This window comes from Chiloscyllium punctatum, chromosome 1 (genome assembly GCF_047496795.1).
Source record: "Chiloscyllium punctatum isolate Juve2018m chromosome 1, sChiPun1.3, whole genome shotgun sequence".
NCBI lineage: Eukaryota > Metazoa > Chordata > Chondrichthyes > Orectolobiformes > Hemiscylliidae > Chiloscyllium > Chiloscyllium punctatum.
This window is the reverse complement of record NC_092739.1, coordinates 43,687,398-43,710,557: the sequence shown is the minus strand read 5'-3', so window position 1 is coordinate 43,710,557 and position 23,160 is coordinate 43,687,398. Positions and strand designations below refer to the sequence as shown.

At 42.9% G+C, this 23,160-nt stretch overlaps 2 protein-coding genes across 10 annotated transcripts in view; one reads left to right on the top strand and one right to left on the bottom strand.

The window, feature by feature from the left end:
- Positions 1–16,383, bottom strand: part of LOC140457064 (septin-11) — a 128,254-nt gene extending 111,871 nt beyond the window's left edge. For all 9 annotated transcript variants that reach the window (XR_011953328.1, XM_072551069.1, XM_072551375.1 and 6 more), the window contains exon 1: positions 16,131–16,383. The gene's annotated coding sequence lies outside the window, so the exon portion shown is untranslated. The remainder of the gene's footprint in view (positions 1–16,130) is intronic.
- LOC140457006 (uncharacterized) lies at positions 16,194–20,374 on the top strand. Its single transcript, XM_072550942.1, has one exon. It carries the CDS (start codon positions 16,407–16,409, stop codon positions 18,609–18,611), a length of 2,205 nt encoding a protein of 734 aa, XP_072407043.1. The 5' UTR covers positions 16,194–16,406; the 3' UTR covers positions 18,612–20,374.
- Positions 20,375–23,160: the final 2,786 nt, after the last annotated feature.

The following is a 23,160-nucleotide window of genomic DNA, read 5'->3' as shown; positions in this document are numbered from 1 at the left end:
ATTTCTGCCCCACTGCCCAAATGGATCCCATGGGTCTTGCAGCAGACACGGAGGAATTCATCGGACAAATGAGACTCCAGGAGTTCTTTAAAGATGACAGCAGAGATCCCAATGAGCCCACAGAGGAACTGGAATGGTCATCAGGGATCCATAGAGAAGCAACCAAAGAAGGAGTTAACTTGGACCCCACCAGAGGGCTGCTGCCTTGGGCTTGACATGTATGCTCAAACTGTCGGGAAATATATTAATTGCTAGATTCATCAGCTGCACCCACAAGGTAGAGAAAAGCATCATCCGAACATAATGCAACACCATCCATGCTCTCTAAACCAATCACAACAATGTCATCAAACCAGGAGATAAAGGAGGAGCCATAGTCATTCAGAATAGAACAGATTACTGCAAGGAAGTGTACCGACAACTGAACAATCAGGAACACTACAGGCAACTATCGGCCGATCTGACCAAAAAGCACACCTGTGAACTAACCACATTGATCAGGACATTGGATCCAATCCTTCAAAGTTCCCCACGCACCCTCATCCCAAGTATGTCTCGCGTGGATGACCTCTACTGCCTTCTGAAGATACACAAAGCCAACACACCAGGATGTCGCATTGTATCAGGCAATGGGACCCTGTGTAAGAACCTCTCTGGCTATTTCAAAGGCATCGTGAAACCCATTGTACAGGGAACCCCCCAGTTTCTGTCACTACACGACAGATTTCTTACAGAAACTCAGCACTCACAGACCAGTCATAGAGATGTACAGCATAGAAACAGGCCATTTGTACCAACTTGCCTATACTGACCAAATACCCATCCAAATGCCTTTTAAATGTTGCAATTGTACTAGCCTCCACCACTTCATCCGGCAGCTCATTCTATGTATGTACCACCCTCTGTGTGAAATATTTGCCCCTTAGGTCACTTTTATATCTTTCCCCTCTCACCCTAAACCTCTAGTTAGGGACTCCCAACCCCAGGGAAAAAGTCTTTGTCTATTTATCCTATCCATGCCCCTCATGATTTTATCAACCTCTATAAGGTCACCCCTCAGCCTCTGATGCTCCAGGGAAAACAACCCTAGCCTATTCAACCTATCCCTACAGCTCAAATCCTCCAACCCTGACAACATCCTTGTAAATCTTTTCTGAATCCTTTCAAGTTCCACAACATCTTTCCGATAGGAAGGAGACCAGAATTGCACACAATATTCCAACAGTGGCCTAACCAATGACCTGTACAACCACAATATGACCTCGCAACTCCTGTACTCAATATTCTGATCAATAAAGGAAAGCAAACTAAACACCTTCTTCTCTATCCTATCTACCTGCGACTCCACTTTCAAGGAGCTATGAACCTGCACTCCAGGTCTCTTTGTTCAGCAACACTTCCCAGGACCTTCCTATTAAGTGTATAAGTTCTGCTCTGATTTGCTTTCCCAAAATGCAGCACCTCACATTTATCTAAATTAAACTCCATCTGCCACTTCACAGACCATTGGCCCATCTGATCAATATCATGTTGCAATCTGAGGTAACCTTCTTCACTGTCCACTACACCTCCAATTTTGGTGTCATCTGCAAACTTACTCACTATACCTCTTATGCTCACCTCCAAATCATTTATATAAATGATGAAAAGTAGAGGACACAGCATCGATCCTTGTGGCACTCCACTGGTCACAGGCCTCCAGTCTGAAAGACAACTCTCCACCACCCTCTGTCTTCTACCTTTGAGCTAGTTCTGTATCCAAATGGCTAGTTCTCCCTATAGTCCATGAGATCAAACCTTGCTAACCAGTTTCCTATAGGGAACCTTGTCGAATGTCATACTGAAGTCCATATAGATCACATCTACTGCTCTGCCCTCATCAATCCTCTTTGTTACTTCTTCAAAAATCTCAATCAAGTTTGCGAGATATGATTTCCCATGCGCAAAGCCATGTTGACTATCCCTATTAGTCCTTGCCTTTCCAAATACATGTACATTCTGTCCTTCCGGATTCCCTCAAACAACTTGCCCACCACCGACGTCAGGCTCAGTGATGTAAAATTCCCTGGCTTGTCCTTACCACCCTTCTTAAACAGTGGCACCAGGTTAGCCACCCTCCCGAAGCGGGAGCATTCCTCGTTACAATGAGCGTTTCAGCACGCTACACCAGCATCCCCCACAATGACGGCATCACGGCAACAGCCTCAGTACTGAACACCAACGACTGCCAATCTCCAAGCATCGTCCTACAAATTATCCGCTTTATCATTGACCACATTGTTTTCACCTTTGACAACTAGTTCTTCATCCAGACACACGGAACAGCCGTGGGGGCCAGATTTGCATCCCAATATGCCAACATTGTCATGCACAGGTTCGAACAAGACTTCTTCTCTGTGCAGAACCTCCAACCAACACTATACACCAGGTATTGACGACATTTTCTTCCTCTGGACCCATGACGAGGAGTCACTGAAACAACTACACAGTGATATCAACGAGTTTCATCCCACCATCAAATTCATCATGGATTACCTTCTAGTATCTGTCTCACTCTTGCACACATGTATCTCTATCAAGGATGGGCACTCAGCAAACCGCTTTCTTGCAAACCTCTGGATAACCTCCTGATGCTAGACTTCTCCAGGTTCCACCCGAAATATATTAAAACAGCCATCCACTATGCATACGCAGGATCTATTCAGATGAGGAGGAATGTGACGGGCACTTGGAAGTACTCAAGGATGACCTCATAAGAACGGAGTATGATGCTCATCGACCACCAATTCCGACGTGCCACAGCAAGGAACCGTAATGACCTCCTCTGGAGACAGATATGAGCTGCAACCAACAGGGTACCCTTCGTTGTCCAGAACTTCACAGGAGCTGATAAACTATGCCACGTTCTTTGCAGCCTGCAACACATTATCAATGATGATGAGCACCTCACCAAGACCTTCCCCACATCTTCACTTCTTGCCTTTAAACAGCCACCAAACCTCAAACAGATCATTGTTCACAGCAAACTGCCTGGCTTTCAGGACAACACCATACAACCTTCTCATGGTAGACGCTGCAAGATGTGTCAGAGTGTCGACATACCACCGTTACACGTGGGGACACCTCCCACCATGTACATGACAGGTAATCATGTGACTCGGGCAACCTTGTCTATATCATACTCTGCAGCAAGGATGACCTGAGGCATGGTACATTGGCGAGACTGGGCAGAGGCTACGGCAAGGGATGAATGAACACCGCACAACAATCAACAGACAGGGGTGTTCCCTCCCAGTCAGAGAACATTTCAGCGGTCTAGGACATCCTCCAAGGTGGACTTCAGGACAGGCAACAACGCAAAGTGGCTGAGACACACATACAAACACACACACACACACACACACACACACACACACACTCTCCTACTGACCCATACACTCACGCAGACCCCCACTCATACACAAGGTCTTTCATATGCTCACACATACATTCCCACACTCACACCCACCCATGCATCCTCTCACAGACATACCATTTACTGTACACTCACACTAACACAAATACACATACACATGCATATACACACACTCTCTCACAGATACTCATACTTCCCCGCGCGCACACACATACACCCATATGCACACACACACACATATAAATTTTTGGGGTGTATTTGTACTTGCAGAATTACATTTTATTTTGCTCAAAAACTGCATGAATCCATGTAAGAATCTGTAAATCCCTTTTTTAGAAATAGAATCAATCTGAACATTGGGGCACAGACAGCCTCACACAGGACACCTCACACCTTCAATTCATTATCTGGGCCAACATGACACCTATTGTTAAAGTTCACTTGAGAACGTAACTTTAAAAAAGCATCCAGATGCTTTTCAAATGTAATTATACCAGCCTCCCTGTAACATGACATCCCAACTCCTGTACTCAATGTTTTGATCAAAGAAGGCAAGCATGCCAAATATCTTCTTCACCACACTGTCTATCTGTGATGCCACTGTCAAGGAACTATGTATCTGCACCCCATGTCTCTCCATTTGATAACACTACCCAAGGTGCTACCATTAACTGTCCTGCCCTGGTTTAACAAAATGCACCACCTCACATTTATCTATATTAAATTCCATCTGCCATTCTTCAGCTCACTGCCTCTGTTGATCAAGATTTGGAGATGCCGGTGTTGGACTGGGGTGTACAAAGTTAAAAATCACACAACATCAGGTTATAGTCCAACAGGTTTAATTGGAAGCACACTAGCTTTTGGAGCGACGCTCCTTCATCAGGTAATAATAGAGGGCTCAATCCTAACACAGAATTTATAATTCCTGCTATAAATTCTGTGTTACGATTGAGCCCTCCATTATCACCTGATGAAGGAGCATCGCTCTGAAAGCTAGTGTGCTTCCAATTAAACCTGTTGGACTATATCCTGGTGTTGTGTGATTTTTAACTCTGTTGATCAAGATCCTTTAACTCTTAGATGGCTTTCTTCACTGTCTACTATACCACCAATTTTGGCGTCATCTGCAAACTTACTCATCATGCCTCCTATATTCTCATCCAAACTGATTATATAAATGATGAACAACAGTAGACCCAGTACTGATCCTTACAGCATACCGCCAGTCACACGCCTCCAGTCTGAACAACAATCCTTTGCCACCACAGTCTGTCTCCTACCATCAAGCCAATTTTGTATCTTCCTGAATCCCACACAATCTAATCTTACTAATCTACCTTCTTGGTCACCTTTTCAAAAAACACAATCAAGTTTGTGAAGCATGATTTCCCACATACAAAGCCATGCTGACTATCCCTAATCAGTTCTTACATTTGCAAATGCATAACATCCTGTCTCTTAGAAACCCCTTCCCAAAAACATACGCACCACTGATATCGGGTTCCCTGGCTGTTTTCTGCAGCCTTTATTAAATAATGACACATTAGCTATCCTCCAGTCTTCCAGCACCTCAGCCATGGATGTTGATGTACGGGGCACCGCAATTTCTTTCCTAGCTTCCCACAATGTCCTTGGTTACCCTTGAAAGGACCCGGGATTCATCTACCTTTATGCATTTTAAGACCTCCAGCACCTTCTCTTCTGTAATGTGGACTCTTTTCAAGACATCACTATTTATTTCCCCCAAGTTCCCTAGCTTCCATGTTTTTCATCAGAATAAAGTTAAAAATCACACAACACCTGGTTATAGTCTAACAGGTTTAATTGGAAACACTAGCTTTCGAAGCGCCGCTCCTTGTGGAGTACACAATTGTAAGACACAGAATTTATAACAAAAGTTTACAGTGTGATGTAACTGAAATTATACATTGAAAAATACCTTGATTGTTTGTTGAGTCTCTCATCTGTTAGATTGACCATGATAGTTTCACTTCTTTCATATGTAAATCTCAAAATGTTTTTTAAAAGTTACATTCTCACGTTAACTGTAACAATTGGTGTCAGCCAGATAAGATGTTTAAGATGTTGAAGGTGTTAGCCCCGTGTTCCCTGTCAGTGCCATAATGTTTAGACTGATTCTAATCTAAGAAGTGAGTTAACAGAGTGTTACATAGATTCATGCAGTTTTTGAGCAAAGTACAATGCAAGTACAAATTCCACAAATGAACGTGCATGTGGGTTTGGGGTGTGTGTGTATGTGTGTGTGGACCGATTCTAATCTAAGAAGTGAGTTAACAGAGTGTAACATGGATTCATGCAGTTCTTGAGCAAAGTACAATGCAAGTACAAATTCCACAAATGTGTGTGTGTAAATAAATAATGATTTGTCGATGCTGGTGTTGGACTGGGGTGTACAAAGTTAAAAATCACACAACACCAGGTTATAGTCCAACAGGTTTAATTGGAAGCACACTAGCTTTCGGAGTGACGCTTCTTCATCAGGTGACAATCACCTGATGAAGGAGCGTCGCTCCGAAAGCTAGTGTGCTTCCAATTAAACCTGTTGGACTATAACCTGGAGTTGTGTGATTTTTAACTTAATAAATAAATAAAGCGGTCTAAGTCAGTGAGAGGATGCATGTGCGAGTGTGGGAATGTGTGTGTGTTTATGTGTCTATCTGTGTATACGTGAGTCTGTGTGGATATGTGTGTGTGTGTGTAGGAGTGTCTGTGTGTATGTATAGTGCAATGGTGGTCACCTGTAGTGTGACATGAACCCAAGGTCCCAGTTGAGGCCCTCCCTATGGGTACGGAACTTAGCTATCAGCCTCTGCTCGGCCACTTTTCGCTGCTGCCTGTCCTGAGGTCCACCTTGGAGGATGGTCACCCGAGGGCGAATATCCTGGACTGCTGAATTGTTCCTCAACTGGGAGGGAACACTCCCTGTCTGTTGATTGTTGTGCGTGTCCATTCATCTGTTGCTGTAGTCTTTGCTTGGTTTCACCAATGTACCATGCCTCAGGGCATCCTTGCCTGCAGCTCATGAGATAGACAACATTGGCTGAGTCACATGAGTACCTGCCACGTACATGGTGGGAGGTGTCCCCACGTATAACGATGGTATCCATGTTGACACTCTGACACATCTTGCAGCGTCTACCGTGACAAGGTTGTATGATGTTGTCCTGAAAGCCAGGCAGTTTGCTGCGAACAATGATCTGTTTGAGGTTTGGTGGTTGTTTAAAGGCAAGAGGTGGAGCTGTGGGGAAGGTCTTGCTGAGGTGCTCATCTTCATTGATAATGTGTTGCAGGCTGCAAAAAACATGGCATACTTTTTCAGCTCCTGGGAAGTACTGGATAACGAAGGGTACCCTATCGGTTGCAGCACGTGTCTGTCTCCTGAGGAGGTCATTACGGTTCCTTGCTGTGGCACGTCGGAACTGGCGGTTGATGAATTAAGCATCATACCCCGTTCTTATGAGGGCATCCCTGAGTACTTCTAGGTGCCTGTCACGTTCCTCCTCGTCTGAATAGATCCGGTGTACACACAGTGCATGTCCATAGGGGATGGCTGTTTTAGTAAGTTTTGGGTGGAACCTGGAGAAGTGTAGCATTGTGAGGTTGTCTGTGGGTTTGCGGTAGAGTGTGGTGCTGAGGTGTCCATCCTTGATGGATATGCATGTGTCCAAGGATGAGACAGATACTAGAGAGTAATCCATGGTGAGTTTGATGGTGGGATGAAACTTGTTGATATCACTGTGTAGTTTTATCAGTGACTCCTCGCCATGGGTCCAGAGAAGGAAAATGTCGTCAATGTACCTGGTGTATAATGTTGGTTGGAGGTCCTGCGAAGAGAAGAAGTCTTGTTCGAACCTGTGCATAACAATGTTGGCATATAACTTTTATAAAAAGTTTTGTGATTTACATATGAAAGAAGTGAAACTATCATGGTCATTATAACAGATGAGAGACTCAACAAACAATTACAGTATTTTTCAATGTATACTTTCAGTTACATCACACTGTAAAGTTTTGCTATAAATTCTGTGTCTTACAATTGTGTACTCCACAACCACTTAATGAATGAGCTGCGCTCTGAAAGCTAGTGCTTCCAATTAAACTTGTTGGACTATAAACTGGTGTTGTGTGGTTTTTAACTTTGTACACCCCAGTCCAATACCAGCATCTCCAAATCATTTCATCAGAATAAATATTGTTGTGAGATATTTGGTTATTTATTAATGGATCTATTTTTCAGTAGAATGGAAATATTCTGAATATCAGAAGCCTCCTGTCTCCTAGACTATAATGACAATGTGGTACAACCCCATGAAAAAATGGGCTGGCAACAAAAAAAAATCAGTATTATTATGCTACAGAATTATTCATCACCACCTAGCTGCCTTTAAGCTCCTCAGACATTGACTTGGACTCAAGCTGCCTTTACTCATAAAGCATGCAACTTATGAAACCAGACATCCAGTACAAAATAAAAATATAATTAAAATTGAAACTGACAATTGAAGCTAAATGAGCATTGTACCTCATATTAAAAATATTTTTACACAGGAAAGGTATAAAAATACAGTTATCAACCAGTACTTGTGCAATAACATTACCTGCTTGCTGACACTGTTTAGTTTCCGCCAGGGACCCTCAGTTCCTGACCCTGCAACAGACTTTGTTCATTGGTCAGTGCACTGAGTATAGGAGTTGGAACATCATGTTGCAGCTGTACAGAGGTGAGGAAACTTTTAGAATACTTTAACATGATATATTTTGGATTTTGAACAAGTGGCACGTGGTTAAGCTATATGTGAAAGGTTTAATGATTAACCTGTAAGATTTTTTGTATCCATAGTGATTTTTTTTAATATAAAAACTATATGACTGAGATAAGTCTTGTTGCTAATGGGAACTTGTTTATATTGGTAAAGTTTTACAAGCACAGAGTAAACAACGTAGTACATTAGGCTTCAGCTAGAAATTTCTGGAAATGATATGGGGGTTGATTAGCTAGAGGACATATCCATAGCTGGAAATCTTTTTAATTTCAAAACCCTGAGGGGTTGTTTGATGTTGAGAAATCTGAGCTCAGTTGTATGAAGACTCAGATAGGGAGACTGAAGCATAATTAGACTAAGTCCTGTCGATGTGACAGAGAAGGTAAATCTCATTGATGTGAGTGCTGTAAAGATGTGCTGTGGGGATTAGTGGAATTGTCTTTTACTGTGAGTTTCAAATTTTTTAACTTGTGTTATATGTAGATAGTTTCATATATTCTGTTTTGTCTGGGGGCTGGGGGGGGGGAGGAGGAGGAGGAAAGGTGGGACCCAGGGAGAGAGTAAGGAAAGAGATCAATCTGAGGCTGGTACAGTTGAGAACAGAAGTGGCTTTGAGGATGTAACTCTGAAGATGGATGAGGGAGATCCAGTAGATGTAGTGTACCTGGACTTTCAGAAAGCTTTTGATAAAGTCCCACATAGGAGGTTAGTGAGCAAAATTAGGGCGCATGGTATTGGGGGTAAAGTAGTAACTTGGATTGAAAGTTGGTTGGCTGATAGGAAACAAAAAGTAGTGATAAACGGCTCCATTTCGGAATGGCAGGCAGTGACCAGTGGCGTACCGCAGGGATCAGTACTGGGACCGCAGCATTTTACAATTATACAATATAATGATATAGAAGATGGTATTAGCAATAACATTAGCAAATTTGCTGATGATACTAAGCTGGGTGGCAGGGTGAAATGTGATGAGGATGAGGAGATTACAGAGTGACCTGGACAAGTTACGAGAGTGGTCAGATGCATGGCAGATGCAGTTTAATGTGAATAAATGTATGGTTATCCACTTTGGTGGCAAGAACAGGAAGGCAGATTACTACCTAAATGGAATCAATTTAGGTAAAGGGGCAGTACAGAGAGATCTGGGTGTTCTTGTACACCAGTCAATGAAGGTAAGCATGCAGGTACAGCAGGTAGTGAAGAAGGCTAATAGCATGCTGGCCTTCATAACAAGACGGATTGAGTATAAAAGCAAAGAGGTTCTTCCGCAGCTGTACAGGGCCCTGGTGAGACCACACCTGGAGTACTGTGTGCAGTTCTGGTCTCCAAATTTGAGGAAAGACATTGAGGCTATTGAGGGAGTGCAGCGTAGGTTCACGAGGTCAATTCTTGGAATGGCGGGATTACCTTTCACTGAAAGACTGGAGCGACTGGGCTTGTATACCTTTGAGTTTAGAAGACTGAGAGGGGATCTGATTGAGACATATGAGATTATTAAAGGACTGGACACTCTGGAGGCAGGAAACATGTTTCCGCTGATGGGTGAGTCCCGAACCAGAGGACACAGCTTAAAAATACGGAGTAGATAGACCATTTAGGACAGAGATGAGGAGAAACTTCTTCACCCAGAGAGTGGTGGCTGTGTGGAATGCTCTGCCCCAGAGGGCAGTGGAGGCCCAGTCTCTGGATTCATTTAAGTAAGAGTTGGATGGGGCTCTCAAGGATTGTGGAATCAAGGGTTATGGAGATAAGGCAGGAACAGGATACTGACGAAGGATGATCAGCCATGATCATATTGAATGATGGTGCAGGCTCAAAGGGCAGAATGGCCTACTCCTGCACCTATTGTCTATTGTCTATTGACTCAAACAGTCAGGGCAGGCAGGGACAAGGTAGGATTAATAAATTAAATTACATTTATTTCAATGCAAGGGGACTAACGGGGAAGGCAGATGAACTCAGGGCATAAATAGGAATATGGGACTGGGATATTTTAGCAATTACAGAAACATGGCTCAGGGATGGGCAGGACTGGTAGCTTCATGTTCCAGGATACAAATGCTACAGGAAGGATAGAAAGGGAAGCAAGAGAAGACCGGGAGTGGTGTTTTTGATAAGGGATAGCATTACAGCTGTGCTGAGGGAGGATATTCCTGGAAATACATCCAGGGAAGTTATTTGGGTGGAACTGAGAAATAAGAAAGGGAGGATCACCTTTTTGGGATTGTATTATAGACCCCCTAATAATCAGAGGGAGATTGAGAAATAAACTTGTAAGGAGATCTCAGCTATCTGTAAGAATAGTAGGGTGGTTATGGTAGGGGATTTTAACTTTCCAAACATAGGCTGGGACTCCCATAATGTCAAGGGCTTAGAGGGAAAGGCATTTGTTAAGTATGCACAAGAAATTTTTCTGATTCAGTATGTGGATGTACCTAGTAGAAAAGGTGCAAAACTTGACCTACTCTTGGGAAATAAGGTAAGGCAGGTGAGTGAGATGTCAGTGGGGGAGCACTTTGGGGCGAGCGACCATAATACTATTAGATTTAAAATAGTGATGGAAGAGGATAGACCAGATCTAAAAATTGAAGTTCTAAATTGCAAAAAGGCCAATTTTGACAGTATTAGGCAAGAACTTTTGAAAGCTGATTGGAGGCAGATGTTTGCAGGTAAAGGGACAGCTGGAAAATGGGAAGCCTTCAAAAACGAGATAACGAGAATACAGAGAATGTATATTCCTGTTAGGGTGAAAGGAAAGGCTGGAAGGTATAGGGAATGCTGGATGACTAAAGAAATTGAGGTTTTGGTGAAGAAAAAGAAGGAAACATATGTCAGGTATAGACAGGATAGATTGAGTGAATCCTTAGAAGAGTATAAAGGCAGTAGGAGTATACTTAAGAGGGAAATCAGGAGGGTAAAAAGGGGACATGATTTAGCTTTGGCAAATGGAATTAAGGATAATCCAAAGGGTTTTTACAGATACATTAAGGACAAAAGGGTAATGAGGGAGAGAATAGGGCCTCTCAAAGATTAGAGCTGAAAATGTGTTGCTGGAAAAGCGCAGCAGGTCAGGCAGCATCCAAGGAGCAGGAGAATCGATGTTTCGGGCATGAGCCCTTCTTCAGGAAGGGCTCACTTTCTCCTCTCAAAGATTAGCAAGGCGGCCTTTGTGTGGAGCCGCAGAAAATGGGGGAGATACTAAATGAGTATTTTGCATCAGTATTTACTGTGGAAAAGGATATGGAAGATATAGAATGTAGGGAAGTAGATGGTGACACCTTGAAAAATGTCCATATTACAGAGGAGAAAGGTGGATAAATCCCCAGGACCTGATCAGGTGTACCCTAAAACTCTGTGGGAAACGAGAGAAGAGATTGCTGGTCCTCTTGCTGAGATATTTGTATCATTGATAGTCACAGGTGAGGTGCCAGAAGACTGGAAGTTGGCTAACATGGTGCCACTGTTTCAGAAGGATGGTAAGGCCAAGCCATGGAACTGTAGACCAGTGAGCCTGATGTCAGTGGTGGGCACTTTGTTGGAGGGAATCCTGAGGGACAGGATGTACATGTATTTGGAAAGGCAAGGACTGATTAGGGACAGTCAACATGGCTTTGTGCGTGGGAAATCATGTCTCACAAACTTGATTGAGTTTTTTGAAGAAGTAACAAAGAGGATTGATGAGGGCAGAGCAGTAGATGTGACCTATATAACATTTGACAAGGTTCCCCATAGGAGACTGGTTAGCTATGTTAGATCTCATGAACTATAGGGAGAACTAGCCATTTGGATACAGAACTGGCTCAAAGGTAGAAGACAGAGGGTGGTGGAGAGTTGTCTTTCAGACTGGAGGCCTGTGACCAGTGGGGTGCTACAAGGATCAGTGTTGGGTCCTCTACTTTTTGTCATTTATATAAATGTTTGGATGCGAGGATAAGAGGTACATTTAGTAAGTTTGCAGATGACACCAAAATTGGAGGTGTAGTGGACAGCGAAGAAGGTTACCTCAGATTACAACAAGATCTGGACCAGATGGGCCAATGAGCTGAGAAGTGGCAGATGGAGTTTAATTTAGATAAATGCGAGGTGCTGCATTTTTGGAAAGCAAATCTTAGCAGGATGTATAGACTAAATGGTATGGTCCTAGGAAGTATTGCTGAATAAAGAGACCTTGGAGTGCAGGTTCATAGCTCCTTGAAAGTGGAGTCGCAAGTAGATAGGATAGTGAAGAAGGTGTTTGGTATGTTTTTCCTTTATTGGTCAGATATTGAGTACAGGAGTTGGGATGTCATGTTGTGGCTGTACGGGACATTGGTAGGCCACTGTTGGAATATTGCGTGCAATTCAGGTCTCCTTCCAATCAGAAAGATGTTGTGAAACTTGAAAGGGTTCAGAAAAGATTTACAAGGATGTTGCCAGGATTGGACGATTTGAGCTATAGGGAGAGGCTGAACAGGCTGGGGCTGTTTTCCCTGGAGCGTCGGAGGCTGAGGGGTGACCTTATAGAGGTTTACAAAATTATGAGGGGCATGAATGTGATAAATAGACAATGTCTTTTCCCTGGAGTCGGGGAGTCCATAACTAGAGGGAATAGATTTAGGGTGAGAAGGGAAAGATATAAAAGAGGCCTCAGGGGCAACCCTTTCACACAGAGGGTGTTGTGTGTATGGAATGAGCTGCCAGAGGAAGTGGTAGAGGCTGGTACAATTGCAACATTTAAAAGGCATTTGGATGGGTATATGAATAGGAAGAGTTTGGAGGGACTATGGGCCAGGTACTGGCAGATGGGACTTATTTGGGTTGGGATATCTGTTTGGCATGGACGGGATGGACCGAAGGGTCTTTTTCCATGCTGTACACTCTATGACTCTGTAAGATGCAATTTTGCATGCTTGTGTGTCAAGACCACCATTTTAAAACAAAAAATACAAAACATGAGCTATTGATCAGATTTCTGAGATCTGACTTGTCCAGTAATAGCATTAACTGGGATCTTAACACTACTATTTAAAGATGCACTGTAGAAATTCACCAAAGGCCCTCAAATTCACCTTCCAAACTTACAATTGCTACCATGTAGAAGGACAAGAGCAACAAATGCATGGCTCCACTGCCACTTGAAGTTCCTCTCCAAGATGCTCATCATCTCAATTTAGAAATACATTGCCACTTCTTCAGTGTCATTGGGTCAAAATTCTGGAACTCTCTCCCTTGCAACATCATAGATGTACCTACACCAAATGGGCTGCAGCAAATCAAGAACGCAGCTCACCACCACTTCTGATAGATAATTATGGATGGGCAACAAATGCTAGCCTAGTAGGTGACACCCATATCCCATTAATAAATTAAAATAAAATGATTTGGAATAAGTATTTAACCAGCTATGAAATTCAATAATGGAAAATGAATATGCCCTCTCATTCAAGAGACAACTAGTGTTGAGTTTAAGCTAAAGTCACAATGCTTCAGGTGAGGGGAGAGGTTGAGAAGGACCTTTCTGACAACCGCAGCCAGGAATTGAACCTACGCTGTTATTTTTACTCTGTATTATAAACCAGCCATCCAGTCTACTGGGCTAACTGGTAGAAAACAGCTTAAAAAAAATGATGCAAGGCAAAGAGGAATGGGAATGAAGCAAGAAAAGAAACATTAAAAGCTGCTGTCTACAAAAGAGCAGTAGTTATGTTCTGAAATTGTTGAACTTCATTTGGAGAGGTGTAAAGTTTGTAATCTAAAGATGAAGATGGCGTTATTGAGCTTTCACTGAGCTTCATTAGAAAAGTATAGGAATTGATGGACAGAGAGATCAGAGTGTCTGTGAGGTAGAAATTTAAAATGATAGGCATCCAGAAACTTAGGACTGTTCTCATGGACATAACAGAGGCGGTTCTGCAAAGCAATCATCTAATTTGTTTTTTGTCTCTGTATTGCAGAGAAGAGCACACAGTGAGCTGTGAATACTGGACATTAAATTGAAGTGGAGGTGCCGGTGTTGGAGTGGGTGGACAAAGTTAAAAATCACACACACCAGGTTATAATCCAACAGACATAGATCTTATGATCGTGCCCCACTAGCTACCTGATGGAGCAGTGCTCCGAAAGCTTGTACTTAACAAATAAACTTGTTGGACTATAGCCTGGTGTGTGATTTTTAACATTAAATTGAAAGAAGTACAAGTAAATCACTGAATCACTAAAAGGTGTGTTTGGCTCCCAGATGGTGGAAAGAGAGGAGGTAGCTGTGCAGATGTTGCATCTCCTGCAGGTGCCATGCAAGGGGAACATGTAGGGGGTTAATTGATAACTGAATTCTAGTGTTGTGGAAGCAATGGTCAATTTAGAATTTTGAAAGAGAAGGTGAGGGACAGATGCATTTGGTACTAGCAGCAATTCTGAGGTTTTACGTGATCCAGATGAATATGAGCTAAAATCTTACCTCTGAAATACTAACAATTTGAATTCCATTTTTAAGAAGTAAATAAAACCATAAATCAAAAAATGGTATCTATAAAAGCAAGTAAGGAGCTATCTGGGTTGAGAGGAAACCCAATTAGTCTACAAATATCTGCTGGGAGTAAGTGAGGACTGCAGATGTGGAGAGTCAGAGTCAACATGTTTGATGCTGGAAGAGCACAACAGGTCATGTAGCATCCGAGAAGCAGAAGAGTCAACATTTCGAACATAAGGCCATAATTCCTAATGAAGGGCTTATGCCCAAAATGTTGACTCTCCTGCTCCTCAGATGCTGCCTGACCTGCTGTGCTGTTCCAGTGCCATACTTTTCGACTACAAATATCGGCTGTCCTTACCTGATCTGATCTAAATGCAGCTGTCCCCCCTCATTTTAATTTCTCCTAAACTGTTTGAGCACGTCACTTGACTATAATCATAGGGATAGTCAATTCATGCCCACATTGCCAAAAATTAACATAGAAGACAAATCATGAGAATAGATCCAGGGTGTGGTACTCCAGACAGGAAGATACATTGGAGAAATTAGATTGTTTTCCTTGGAAAAAAGGTCAGGAGATTTGCTAGAAATATTTTTCAACAAAGTAGATAGGAAAAAACTAGTTTCATTTGTGAAATCTTCGAGGAAAAAGTGAGGACTGCAGATGCTGGAGATCAGAGCTAAAAATGTGTTGGTGGAAAAGCGCAGCAGGTCAGGCAGCATCCAAGGAGCAGGAGAATCGACGTTTCAGGCATGCGCCCTTCTTCAGGAATCCTGCCTGACCTGCTGTGCTTTTCCAGCAACACATTTTCAGCTCATTTGTGAAATCATCAATAATGAAAGGGCACAGATTTACCATAATTAGCAGAAGCAAAAATAATTTGTGAGAAAAAAGTTTTTACTCAGGGAGTGTTTAAGGTTTGTAATGCACTGCCTGAGAATATCGTGGGATATGTTCAACTGAATCATTCAAAAGTGTTAGACAGTTATTTGGAAAGAATGAGTTAAGGAATAGGAGAAAGCTGGGAGGATTGAGAAGAATTGGCAGAATGGCGCGATGTGAATTTCTCACTGGGAGAACCAGTGCAGACTCGATTATTCCTGATGAAGGGCTTTTGCCCGAAACGTCGATTTCGAAGCTACTTGGATGCTGCCTGAACTGCTGTGCTCTTCCAGCACCACTAATCCAGAATCTGGTTTCCAGCATCTGCAGTCATTGTTTTTACCTCGATGGACCAAATGGCCTCCTTCTGCACTGTAACAATTGTGTGATCTAGATTTAACGTTGGGAAGTTTAACTTTGGACCTCACTGCGGATGAATCACCCAGCCTCAAGGTATCTACCGTGCCTCACATTCTTGCGCAAGCTGCCACACTGAAGGGCGGTGCAAGTACAGCGGTTACCTTTCCTTTACAACATTTGCTTGCATGCGTCCTGCGTTTGCTACTTAGGTGGAGTGCAGGACAATTCTCTTACTTTTGATGGAGCCTGACACTTTGCGAGGCACCTGGCTATAGGTTCCAGGTGGGCCGGAAGGAGCGGTGATGTTGGCACCCAGAGCGATAATGATTGACGTCGCCACCATCCAATGGAAGCAGGTGCTGTGACGTCATCTCGCCTCTAACAACCAATCGGGAACGGCCTCAGGGGCGGGTTCGTGTGCAGGTGTTTCCAGGTGAGAGCCCGAGCCTGGAACCCAGGGACGGGCAGCAGTGTCGGCCCACGGATCTCAGAGATCAATTTCGGTCAGCGATGGCCGAGACTTTCAGTCAGGAAGCCGTTTTGGATTTTTTGCTGGTTCACCGTGGAAAGGTGAGGAATGCCGACCTGACCGCTCACTTCGTCCGTTTCTTGAAGGATCCCGAAAGAAAACTGCAGAGCCGCGAACAGTTCAAGAAGTTCGTCAACTCGCTCGCCGTGGTCAAGGAGGAAGATGGGGTCAAGTACATCGTCCTGAGGAAGAGGTATGTCGAATTTCTCTCCGAGGAGATGCACTCTTCCAGTGATGTCCTGGTGCCCGCTCGACCGAAGGGGGAACAGAAGGCGAGGCAGAAGGCAGTTGAGAGCAGCCAGCCGGAGCCCGCGAGCTGCCCGCGAGAGCTCCAGCCCGCGAGCTGCCCACGAGAGCACCTGGCCGCGAGCTGCCCGCCAGAGCTCCAGCCCGCGAGCTGCCCGCCAGAGCTCCAGCCCGCGAGCTGCCCACGAGAGCTCCAGCCCGCGAGCTGCCCACGAGAGCACCTGGCGGTTACTGAGGACAGGCAGCGCGAGGCGGCGCTCAGCGAAACCCACCAGCAGCCTCGGGCTCAGCGCAAACCTGCTCCTCAACAATTTGCAAAACCTCCCGTTGACGTCGTGCGGGAGCCGCCAGGGTCGCCGGGGGCATCGCGAGCTGGAAACTGCAGCGGCCAAGCGAATGGCTGCATCCCTCTGCCCGAAGGTAGTCGCTTACAGCTTCAGCCAGTAAGGGAAAATGCCAAAGGATTCGATGTCGCTCAACCCGTTTGGCAGAGCGATTGGAATGGAGCTGTCAGCAAAGGCGATGATGGTTCAGCTGATTCTAAGTCTACAAATCAGAGGGCCAAAAATCCTCAAAGCGAGAACAGAAGTCCTGTAATTATAAATGGTAGCACTGATAAAACCGTCAGATTATCTAATGGTGATGAGAGTCACAGCAGCAATCCTCCAGTCTCACCCAATCTTTCTCATCTGCCCCCACCTCGCTCTAGTACTCCGAGTAAAAAGGGAAAACTACTCCATGGCCATGCTTGGAATGACAATTCTGAGACTATTTCTGATGAGCTGGCCACTCAAGCCTTGCCGTACGAACCTGACCAACATCCTCTGGACAATTTGGTGGAGAAATCAGAAGATGTATTTCCCAGACCTCAGAAGCAGGGCAGTACATTTAAGCGTGAGAACAAAATGACCAAGGTTTGGAAGAATCCTTCATCACCAAAGAAAAATGAAAGTACCGACAAAGTATACAAAATGCCACCAGAGTTATCAATTAATAGTGCCACTGAAGTGCTTAAAAATTCTGCTATATACACTGAAGAATGCATTCACAGGAATCAGAGAAAGCAACCACAACAGAGTGGTCAGCTATCTGCTGGAAATGGACAACGAATGGGCGTGAAGCAGAATTCTAAAGGGCAGAATGTATTGGCCAAAAGAGACAAAACTTCTTTTAAAAAGGTTAAGAGCAAAATTTCACGAGTTAGTCACAAATCAACTACTCGAAAAATAATGGATAAGCAAGTAGGTCTTTCCATTGGCGATCAGTCACCAAGTCTGACCCAAACAATGAACCATAGTGGGTGCGACAAAGAGGATCCATCAAAAATTGGGGCTACATCAGAAAAAAGTTCAAGTGATTCTATAGAGCATGAATGGATGGTGAAAACAGCTGTTGGCAAGTTTGAACAGGCTTATTCCTTATTCTGCAAAGACCCTAACTTTGCTATGAAAAGAGATTTTATTTCTGGCTATACAGTACTTCACTGGATAGCAAAACATGGAAACCATCGTGCACTCTCTCACTTTATTAGTGCTGCAACTAAAAAGAAAATTAAACTTAATGTGAACATTAAATCTACGTGTGGTTACACTCCATTGCACATAGCTGTTATACATGAACAGTTGAAAATCATCCAATATTTGGTGAAAAAATATCAAGCAAATGTTAATCTGAGGGATCACAGTGGCAAAAAGCCTTGGCAGTACCTGAGCAGTGAATCTCCTAAGAACGTGTGCCAAATGTTGGGTGCTCCTGAACATAAACTTGCAATTCATTCTGCATACAGCAGCACATTTTTGGCAAAGCATATCAACACACCAAAATCATCTCCTTCTATAAGCAGAAAAACATCATTCACTGCTCTTCTCAAATCTCCAAGGGTTCTTCAAAAATTCATGCATCATGATCCCCTTAATTCAATAATTGAGGATGATGAGTAAGATTGAAACACGTTTAATATTATTTATAAATTGCATCAGAAATTATAATCTAGCTCCTGGTTATGTATTACATTCAACATGTGAATATTCTTCAAAGTAATTTATACATTTTTAGTTGATACACTAAGTATAATACCTAAGTCTGATATTATTCAGCTGTGTCTCAGGTGAAGAGTTCACAACATGCAATCAATTAGGGTAAAGTTGCCATAGTCTTACCAGACCATAGGGTTACTCTCTTGTCAGAGAGTGGTAACTGGTGTTGATTTAACCTGAAAGTTGCAATGTCTCAGGCAGGGGGAGAGGTTGAGAAGGAGAGCCCTTTGTTGTAACCCCACAATGTTGGCACCACTCTATATGTCAAGCCAGCTGTCCAGGCAACTGAGCAAACCAAACCCCACAATAATCACTCAGAGCCATGAAGATAGAATGTCTTCTCAACCCAGAGAAACAAAGCAGGAGAAACCCAATAAATGCTTGGAAATGAACTTCTGGAGCTCATTCTGAAGTACACGAGATGAGTTGGACCAATATCTGTCATTCACAAGTTTTACTGGGCTTTTCTTTCTGTGAATACCTCCTGATGTTGAAATTCTGTTTAAATGTCCAAAGGTTCTATTTTAATTTCTTGTTATTTATGTCAATTACCCACAATTTTCAAACCATCCCTCTGACGGGAGTTTGATTTTGCTGGGGTCTGGGTGCAGCATGTTTGCCAGCAGATCTCCAATTCCTCCTTCAGACCTTTTGTCGTAATTGTCTAATCTGATTGTAAAAGCTATACATTTTACTGTGGCTGTCACTGATGGTGATCAAAGGAAGGATTAAGGGCTGTGTTTTCTTCCTGCTTCCTTAGCTGAAGCATCTACTATTTTTATTTTTAGGGTTTTATAAGTTCAGTCAAACCAATTGTTATGTCTTAATTGTAGCAGTTCTGTTATTTTTCTAGTTTTGAACATTAATAACTGCATTCTGACCATATCTGTCATGACCAGAGCCAATTCAAACTGCCAGAATAGTCTTGCTCTGTTTCCTGAAGCTATTCTATCTGATGCTGCCATTATTTGAATATCATCAAGTTTTTCAGTATGATAGAGGTGGAAATCCCAGATCATGTGACATGCTGAGAGATCAGGAATGCGTGTCTGTCATTCTATTTAATATTCAGTCTGTTGGAGCCAGGACCTTTAGAGACAGACACGTTAAGGAAGTAAACTAAGGAAGGAAGCCGAGTGCCAGGGAATATTAGGAGAGAGAGAGAGGGCGCAGTCCCACAAACTGGGAAGAAGCTAATAACCAACTTTAGTATTTAGGATTACTGAGACACATTCATATCATGCAATTTCCCCATAAAACATAAGACAATTTTTTTGCCATAACCTTCTGCATTCTTCTGTTGTTCCTGTCATGATTTTGTTTGAAGTTGATGCTGCTAGTTTGTGTGTGCGAAGTTCAACAGGATGCAACAGAACTGCAATTACATTCCTTGTTTTATCTTTGTACTGTACATCAGTATTGTGACTACAGTTCAAGTATATCCTTGTATATCAGTAATGAAATTACATTTTAGTGTATCTGTGTATACCAGCACTGTGACTGTACTTCTTAAAAGTATGTGTACACAAGCACTGTAATTACATTTCTTGAACGTATCTTTGGCCAGCAACAATACAATTATATGTCTCAAGCATCCTTTTGTTACCAGAATGTTATATTTGTGTACACCTGTACTGTGTCTGTTGTATTTGAGTAAAAGTGTGTGAACCAGCACTATGATTACAATTCTCAACCATATCTGTTTATGTCAGCACTGTTTGAATGACTACATTCAATATTGTAAATTATATTTTTCAATCTTTCTGTAGTCAACTCAATTCCAAAAACTAAATACAAGATAGTAAAAGTTTAAAATAGCATTTAATTACTGATGCATTTTAAGTGGCATTGAACATCAATTTAGTTTAAATTCTGTCCTGTTCTATTCTTCTCCTATAAGGGAGGGTAATGTCAGAGCTGAGACAGTACCTAGGTGTCTGTGTCTTATTAATTAGTCATAGAATCCTTACAGTATGAAAACAGGCCATTTGGCCCATCAAGTCCACACCAACCATCCAAAGAGTATCTCACTTAGACCCACCTCCCCACTATCTTGCATTTGCCACAGCTAATCCACCTAGCCTGCACATCTTTGGACTGTGGAAGGAAACCAGAGCACCACAAGGAAACCCACTCAGACATAAGGAAAATGCGCAAACTCTGTACAGATAGTTGTCCGAGAATGGGATTGAACCCAGTTGAGGTAGCAGTGCTAACCACTGTGCCACCATGCCGCCCAGGCTCCAGTCTCTTCATTTTTAGATGAAGTTTTTGTTTGCAAATACAGGAGACTTTCAACAGGATATGTTAATCCAAGGGAGCAGAGTAGCAATGAAAAATCATTTGAAAGAAAAACTGCATTTATTTTTTCGAAAAAGGTCTTAGAGTGGGCTGAAAAATTCTGAATACTGTTAAATATATTTAAATAACATAAATTACCATCAAAAAAGTCAAAATGACTGTGTCCATTAATCTCCATGTAGAGAAAAGAGGAGTTATGAATTGGTTGCTGTGCAAAAACTCAATTATTTCAACATTATATAACAGTGCAAAGTTTTTGGATATATGGATATAGAATTGGATAACAGACAATGCAAAGAGTTATGCGCTAACTAGTTGTTTTTCATATTTGAGGGAAGCATAGAATGATGTCGCTCAGAAGCCAGCATTAGAACCGCTGCTCTAGGCTTGATAATATGTGATAATAAAAGGAATATACAGTTGTTCCTGGAAATCTTAGTAATAAAAAGAGAAAGTTCTGAAGAAACTCAGGTGGTCTGTGGAGAGAGAAGCCAAGATAACGTTTGAGTCAAATTTCAGTTTTTTTGGAAGAAATCCAGAAATGTCACAGGTTTTATGGTTATAGCGCATAACAGAGAAAGGGAAGGGCGAGGGCTCAGAGTTATTTGTAAACAAATATCCGAATTTTAATAGGCGTTCTGAAACCAGGAGCCAATGAGTTCCTGATCACAGGGATGATGGTGAATAGGACTTGATTTAGATTTAGATTTATTGTCACACATATATGAAAAAATGTGAGAAGTGTTTTTCCGCGTGTTATGCGCAAAGTGTTGCCACTCTCCAGCACCATCTTAAAGCTCTGAATATATTGCAAGATTTTACTGAAATAGAGTTCATTTTTCTCTCTTCATGTTCTTCCTCTGCTGCTGCTCCAGTCGCCCCTTAACTTCAGCCAGAGTCTCTGAAGTGGGCTCTGTAACAGGCTCCGGAGTCTCAATTACAGGTCTCGGCCACATCACAGTGCGACGGCTGTGTCTGAGTTTGGGCCATGGGTCTTGGGCCTTGTTATGCAGGGAGGGGTGGGGGTGGAGGGTGTCTGTACCTCCTATTCCCCATCCAACGCTCCTACAGAAGCTGCTGCTGCTGCCGGTCATTGGTTATCAAGTCCTCCCACCGTCCCTTTTGCCGGACCAGGAGCCTTGGCTCAGCCTGCAAGTCCAAGCCAGGGGAAGTCAACCTGGGGCCTCCTCCTCGCTCACTGGGGTCATTCTGGCGTTGCTGCCACCACAGACTTTCTCCTTCAATGCCACTCTCCAGGGAGTTGCCTGGGATTTAAATCTGTTTCCTCACAACAATGATGTTTGCAAATGGAATCCAATGCAAAAAGCAGCACTGAATGATGGACATAATTGTGGTCAAGTGGGTAAGGTGGGAGATTAAAAATCCATTGGGTTTACCTCCACATAGATTTGAATCCTGCCGACTGCCATCCTCACTGCCGTCACTATATTGAAGCAAGTGCCTGCCAAGCTGCTGATGAATCAAACACACCCCATTTTCTCATGGCTGTTTTGAGGAAATTCGCAACATTTAATGACAATTTAATTTGCCTCATAAGTTACCTATGTAATTTTTGCCTGTTGGTCAATCCTGAGGCACTACCTCTCTCTCTGTGTTCTTCTCATGTGTCAATGAAGCCCAGTTGTCCAAACTATTGAATATGTTCTTACTGTCTCAAACTATTCATGCTGGTCAGTATCTTGGTTTCAATAATGTTTTTTCCCTTTGGTCAAACTAGAGAAACTTCCGCAATATAGTTTTCAGTTTTGGGCACCTCAGTGGATTCCGCTGTTGCAATATACAATATTTTAGTAGTGAAGGGGCTGTGACTGTCGCCGCACACACACTGACTCTACAAAGAGTAACCCACACAGACTTATTTCCCTCTGACTAATGCATTTAACACTATGGGCAATTTAGCATCACCAATTCACCTGACCTGCACAACTTTGGACTGTGGGAGGAAACTGGAGCATCCGGAGGAAACCCACGTAGACGCGGGAAGAATGTGAAAACTCCACACAGACATGTAAAGGCTCCAGTTCAAAATTGTGCAGAAACAGTGATGCTGCCTTAATATCTGGGTAAGGTGTATTGTCCCCACTTGTTGGTAAAAGTGGATGGAATTTGTTATTTCTCTCCTGTTCTCATC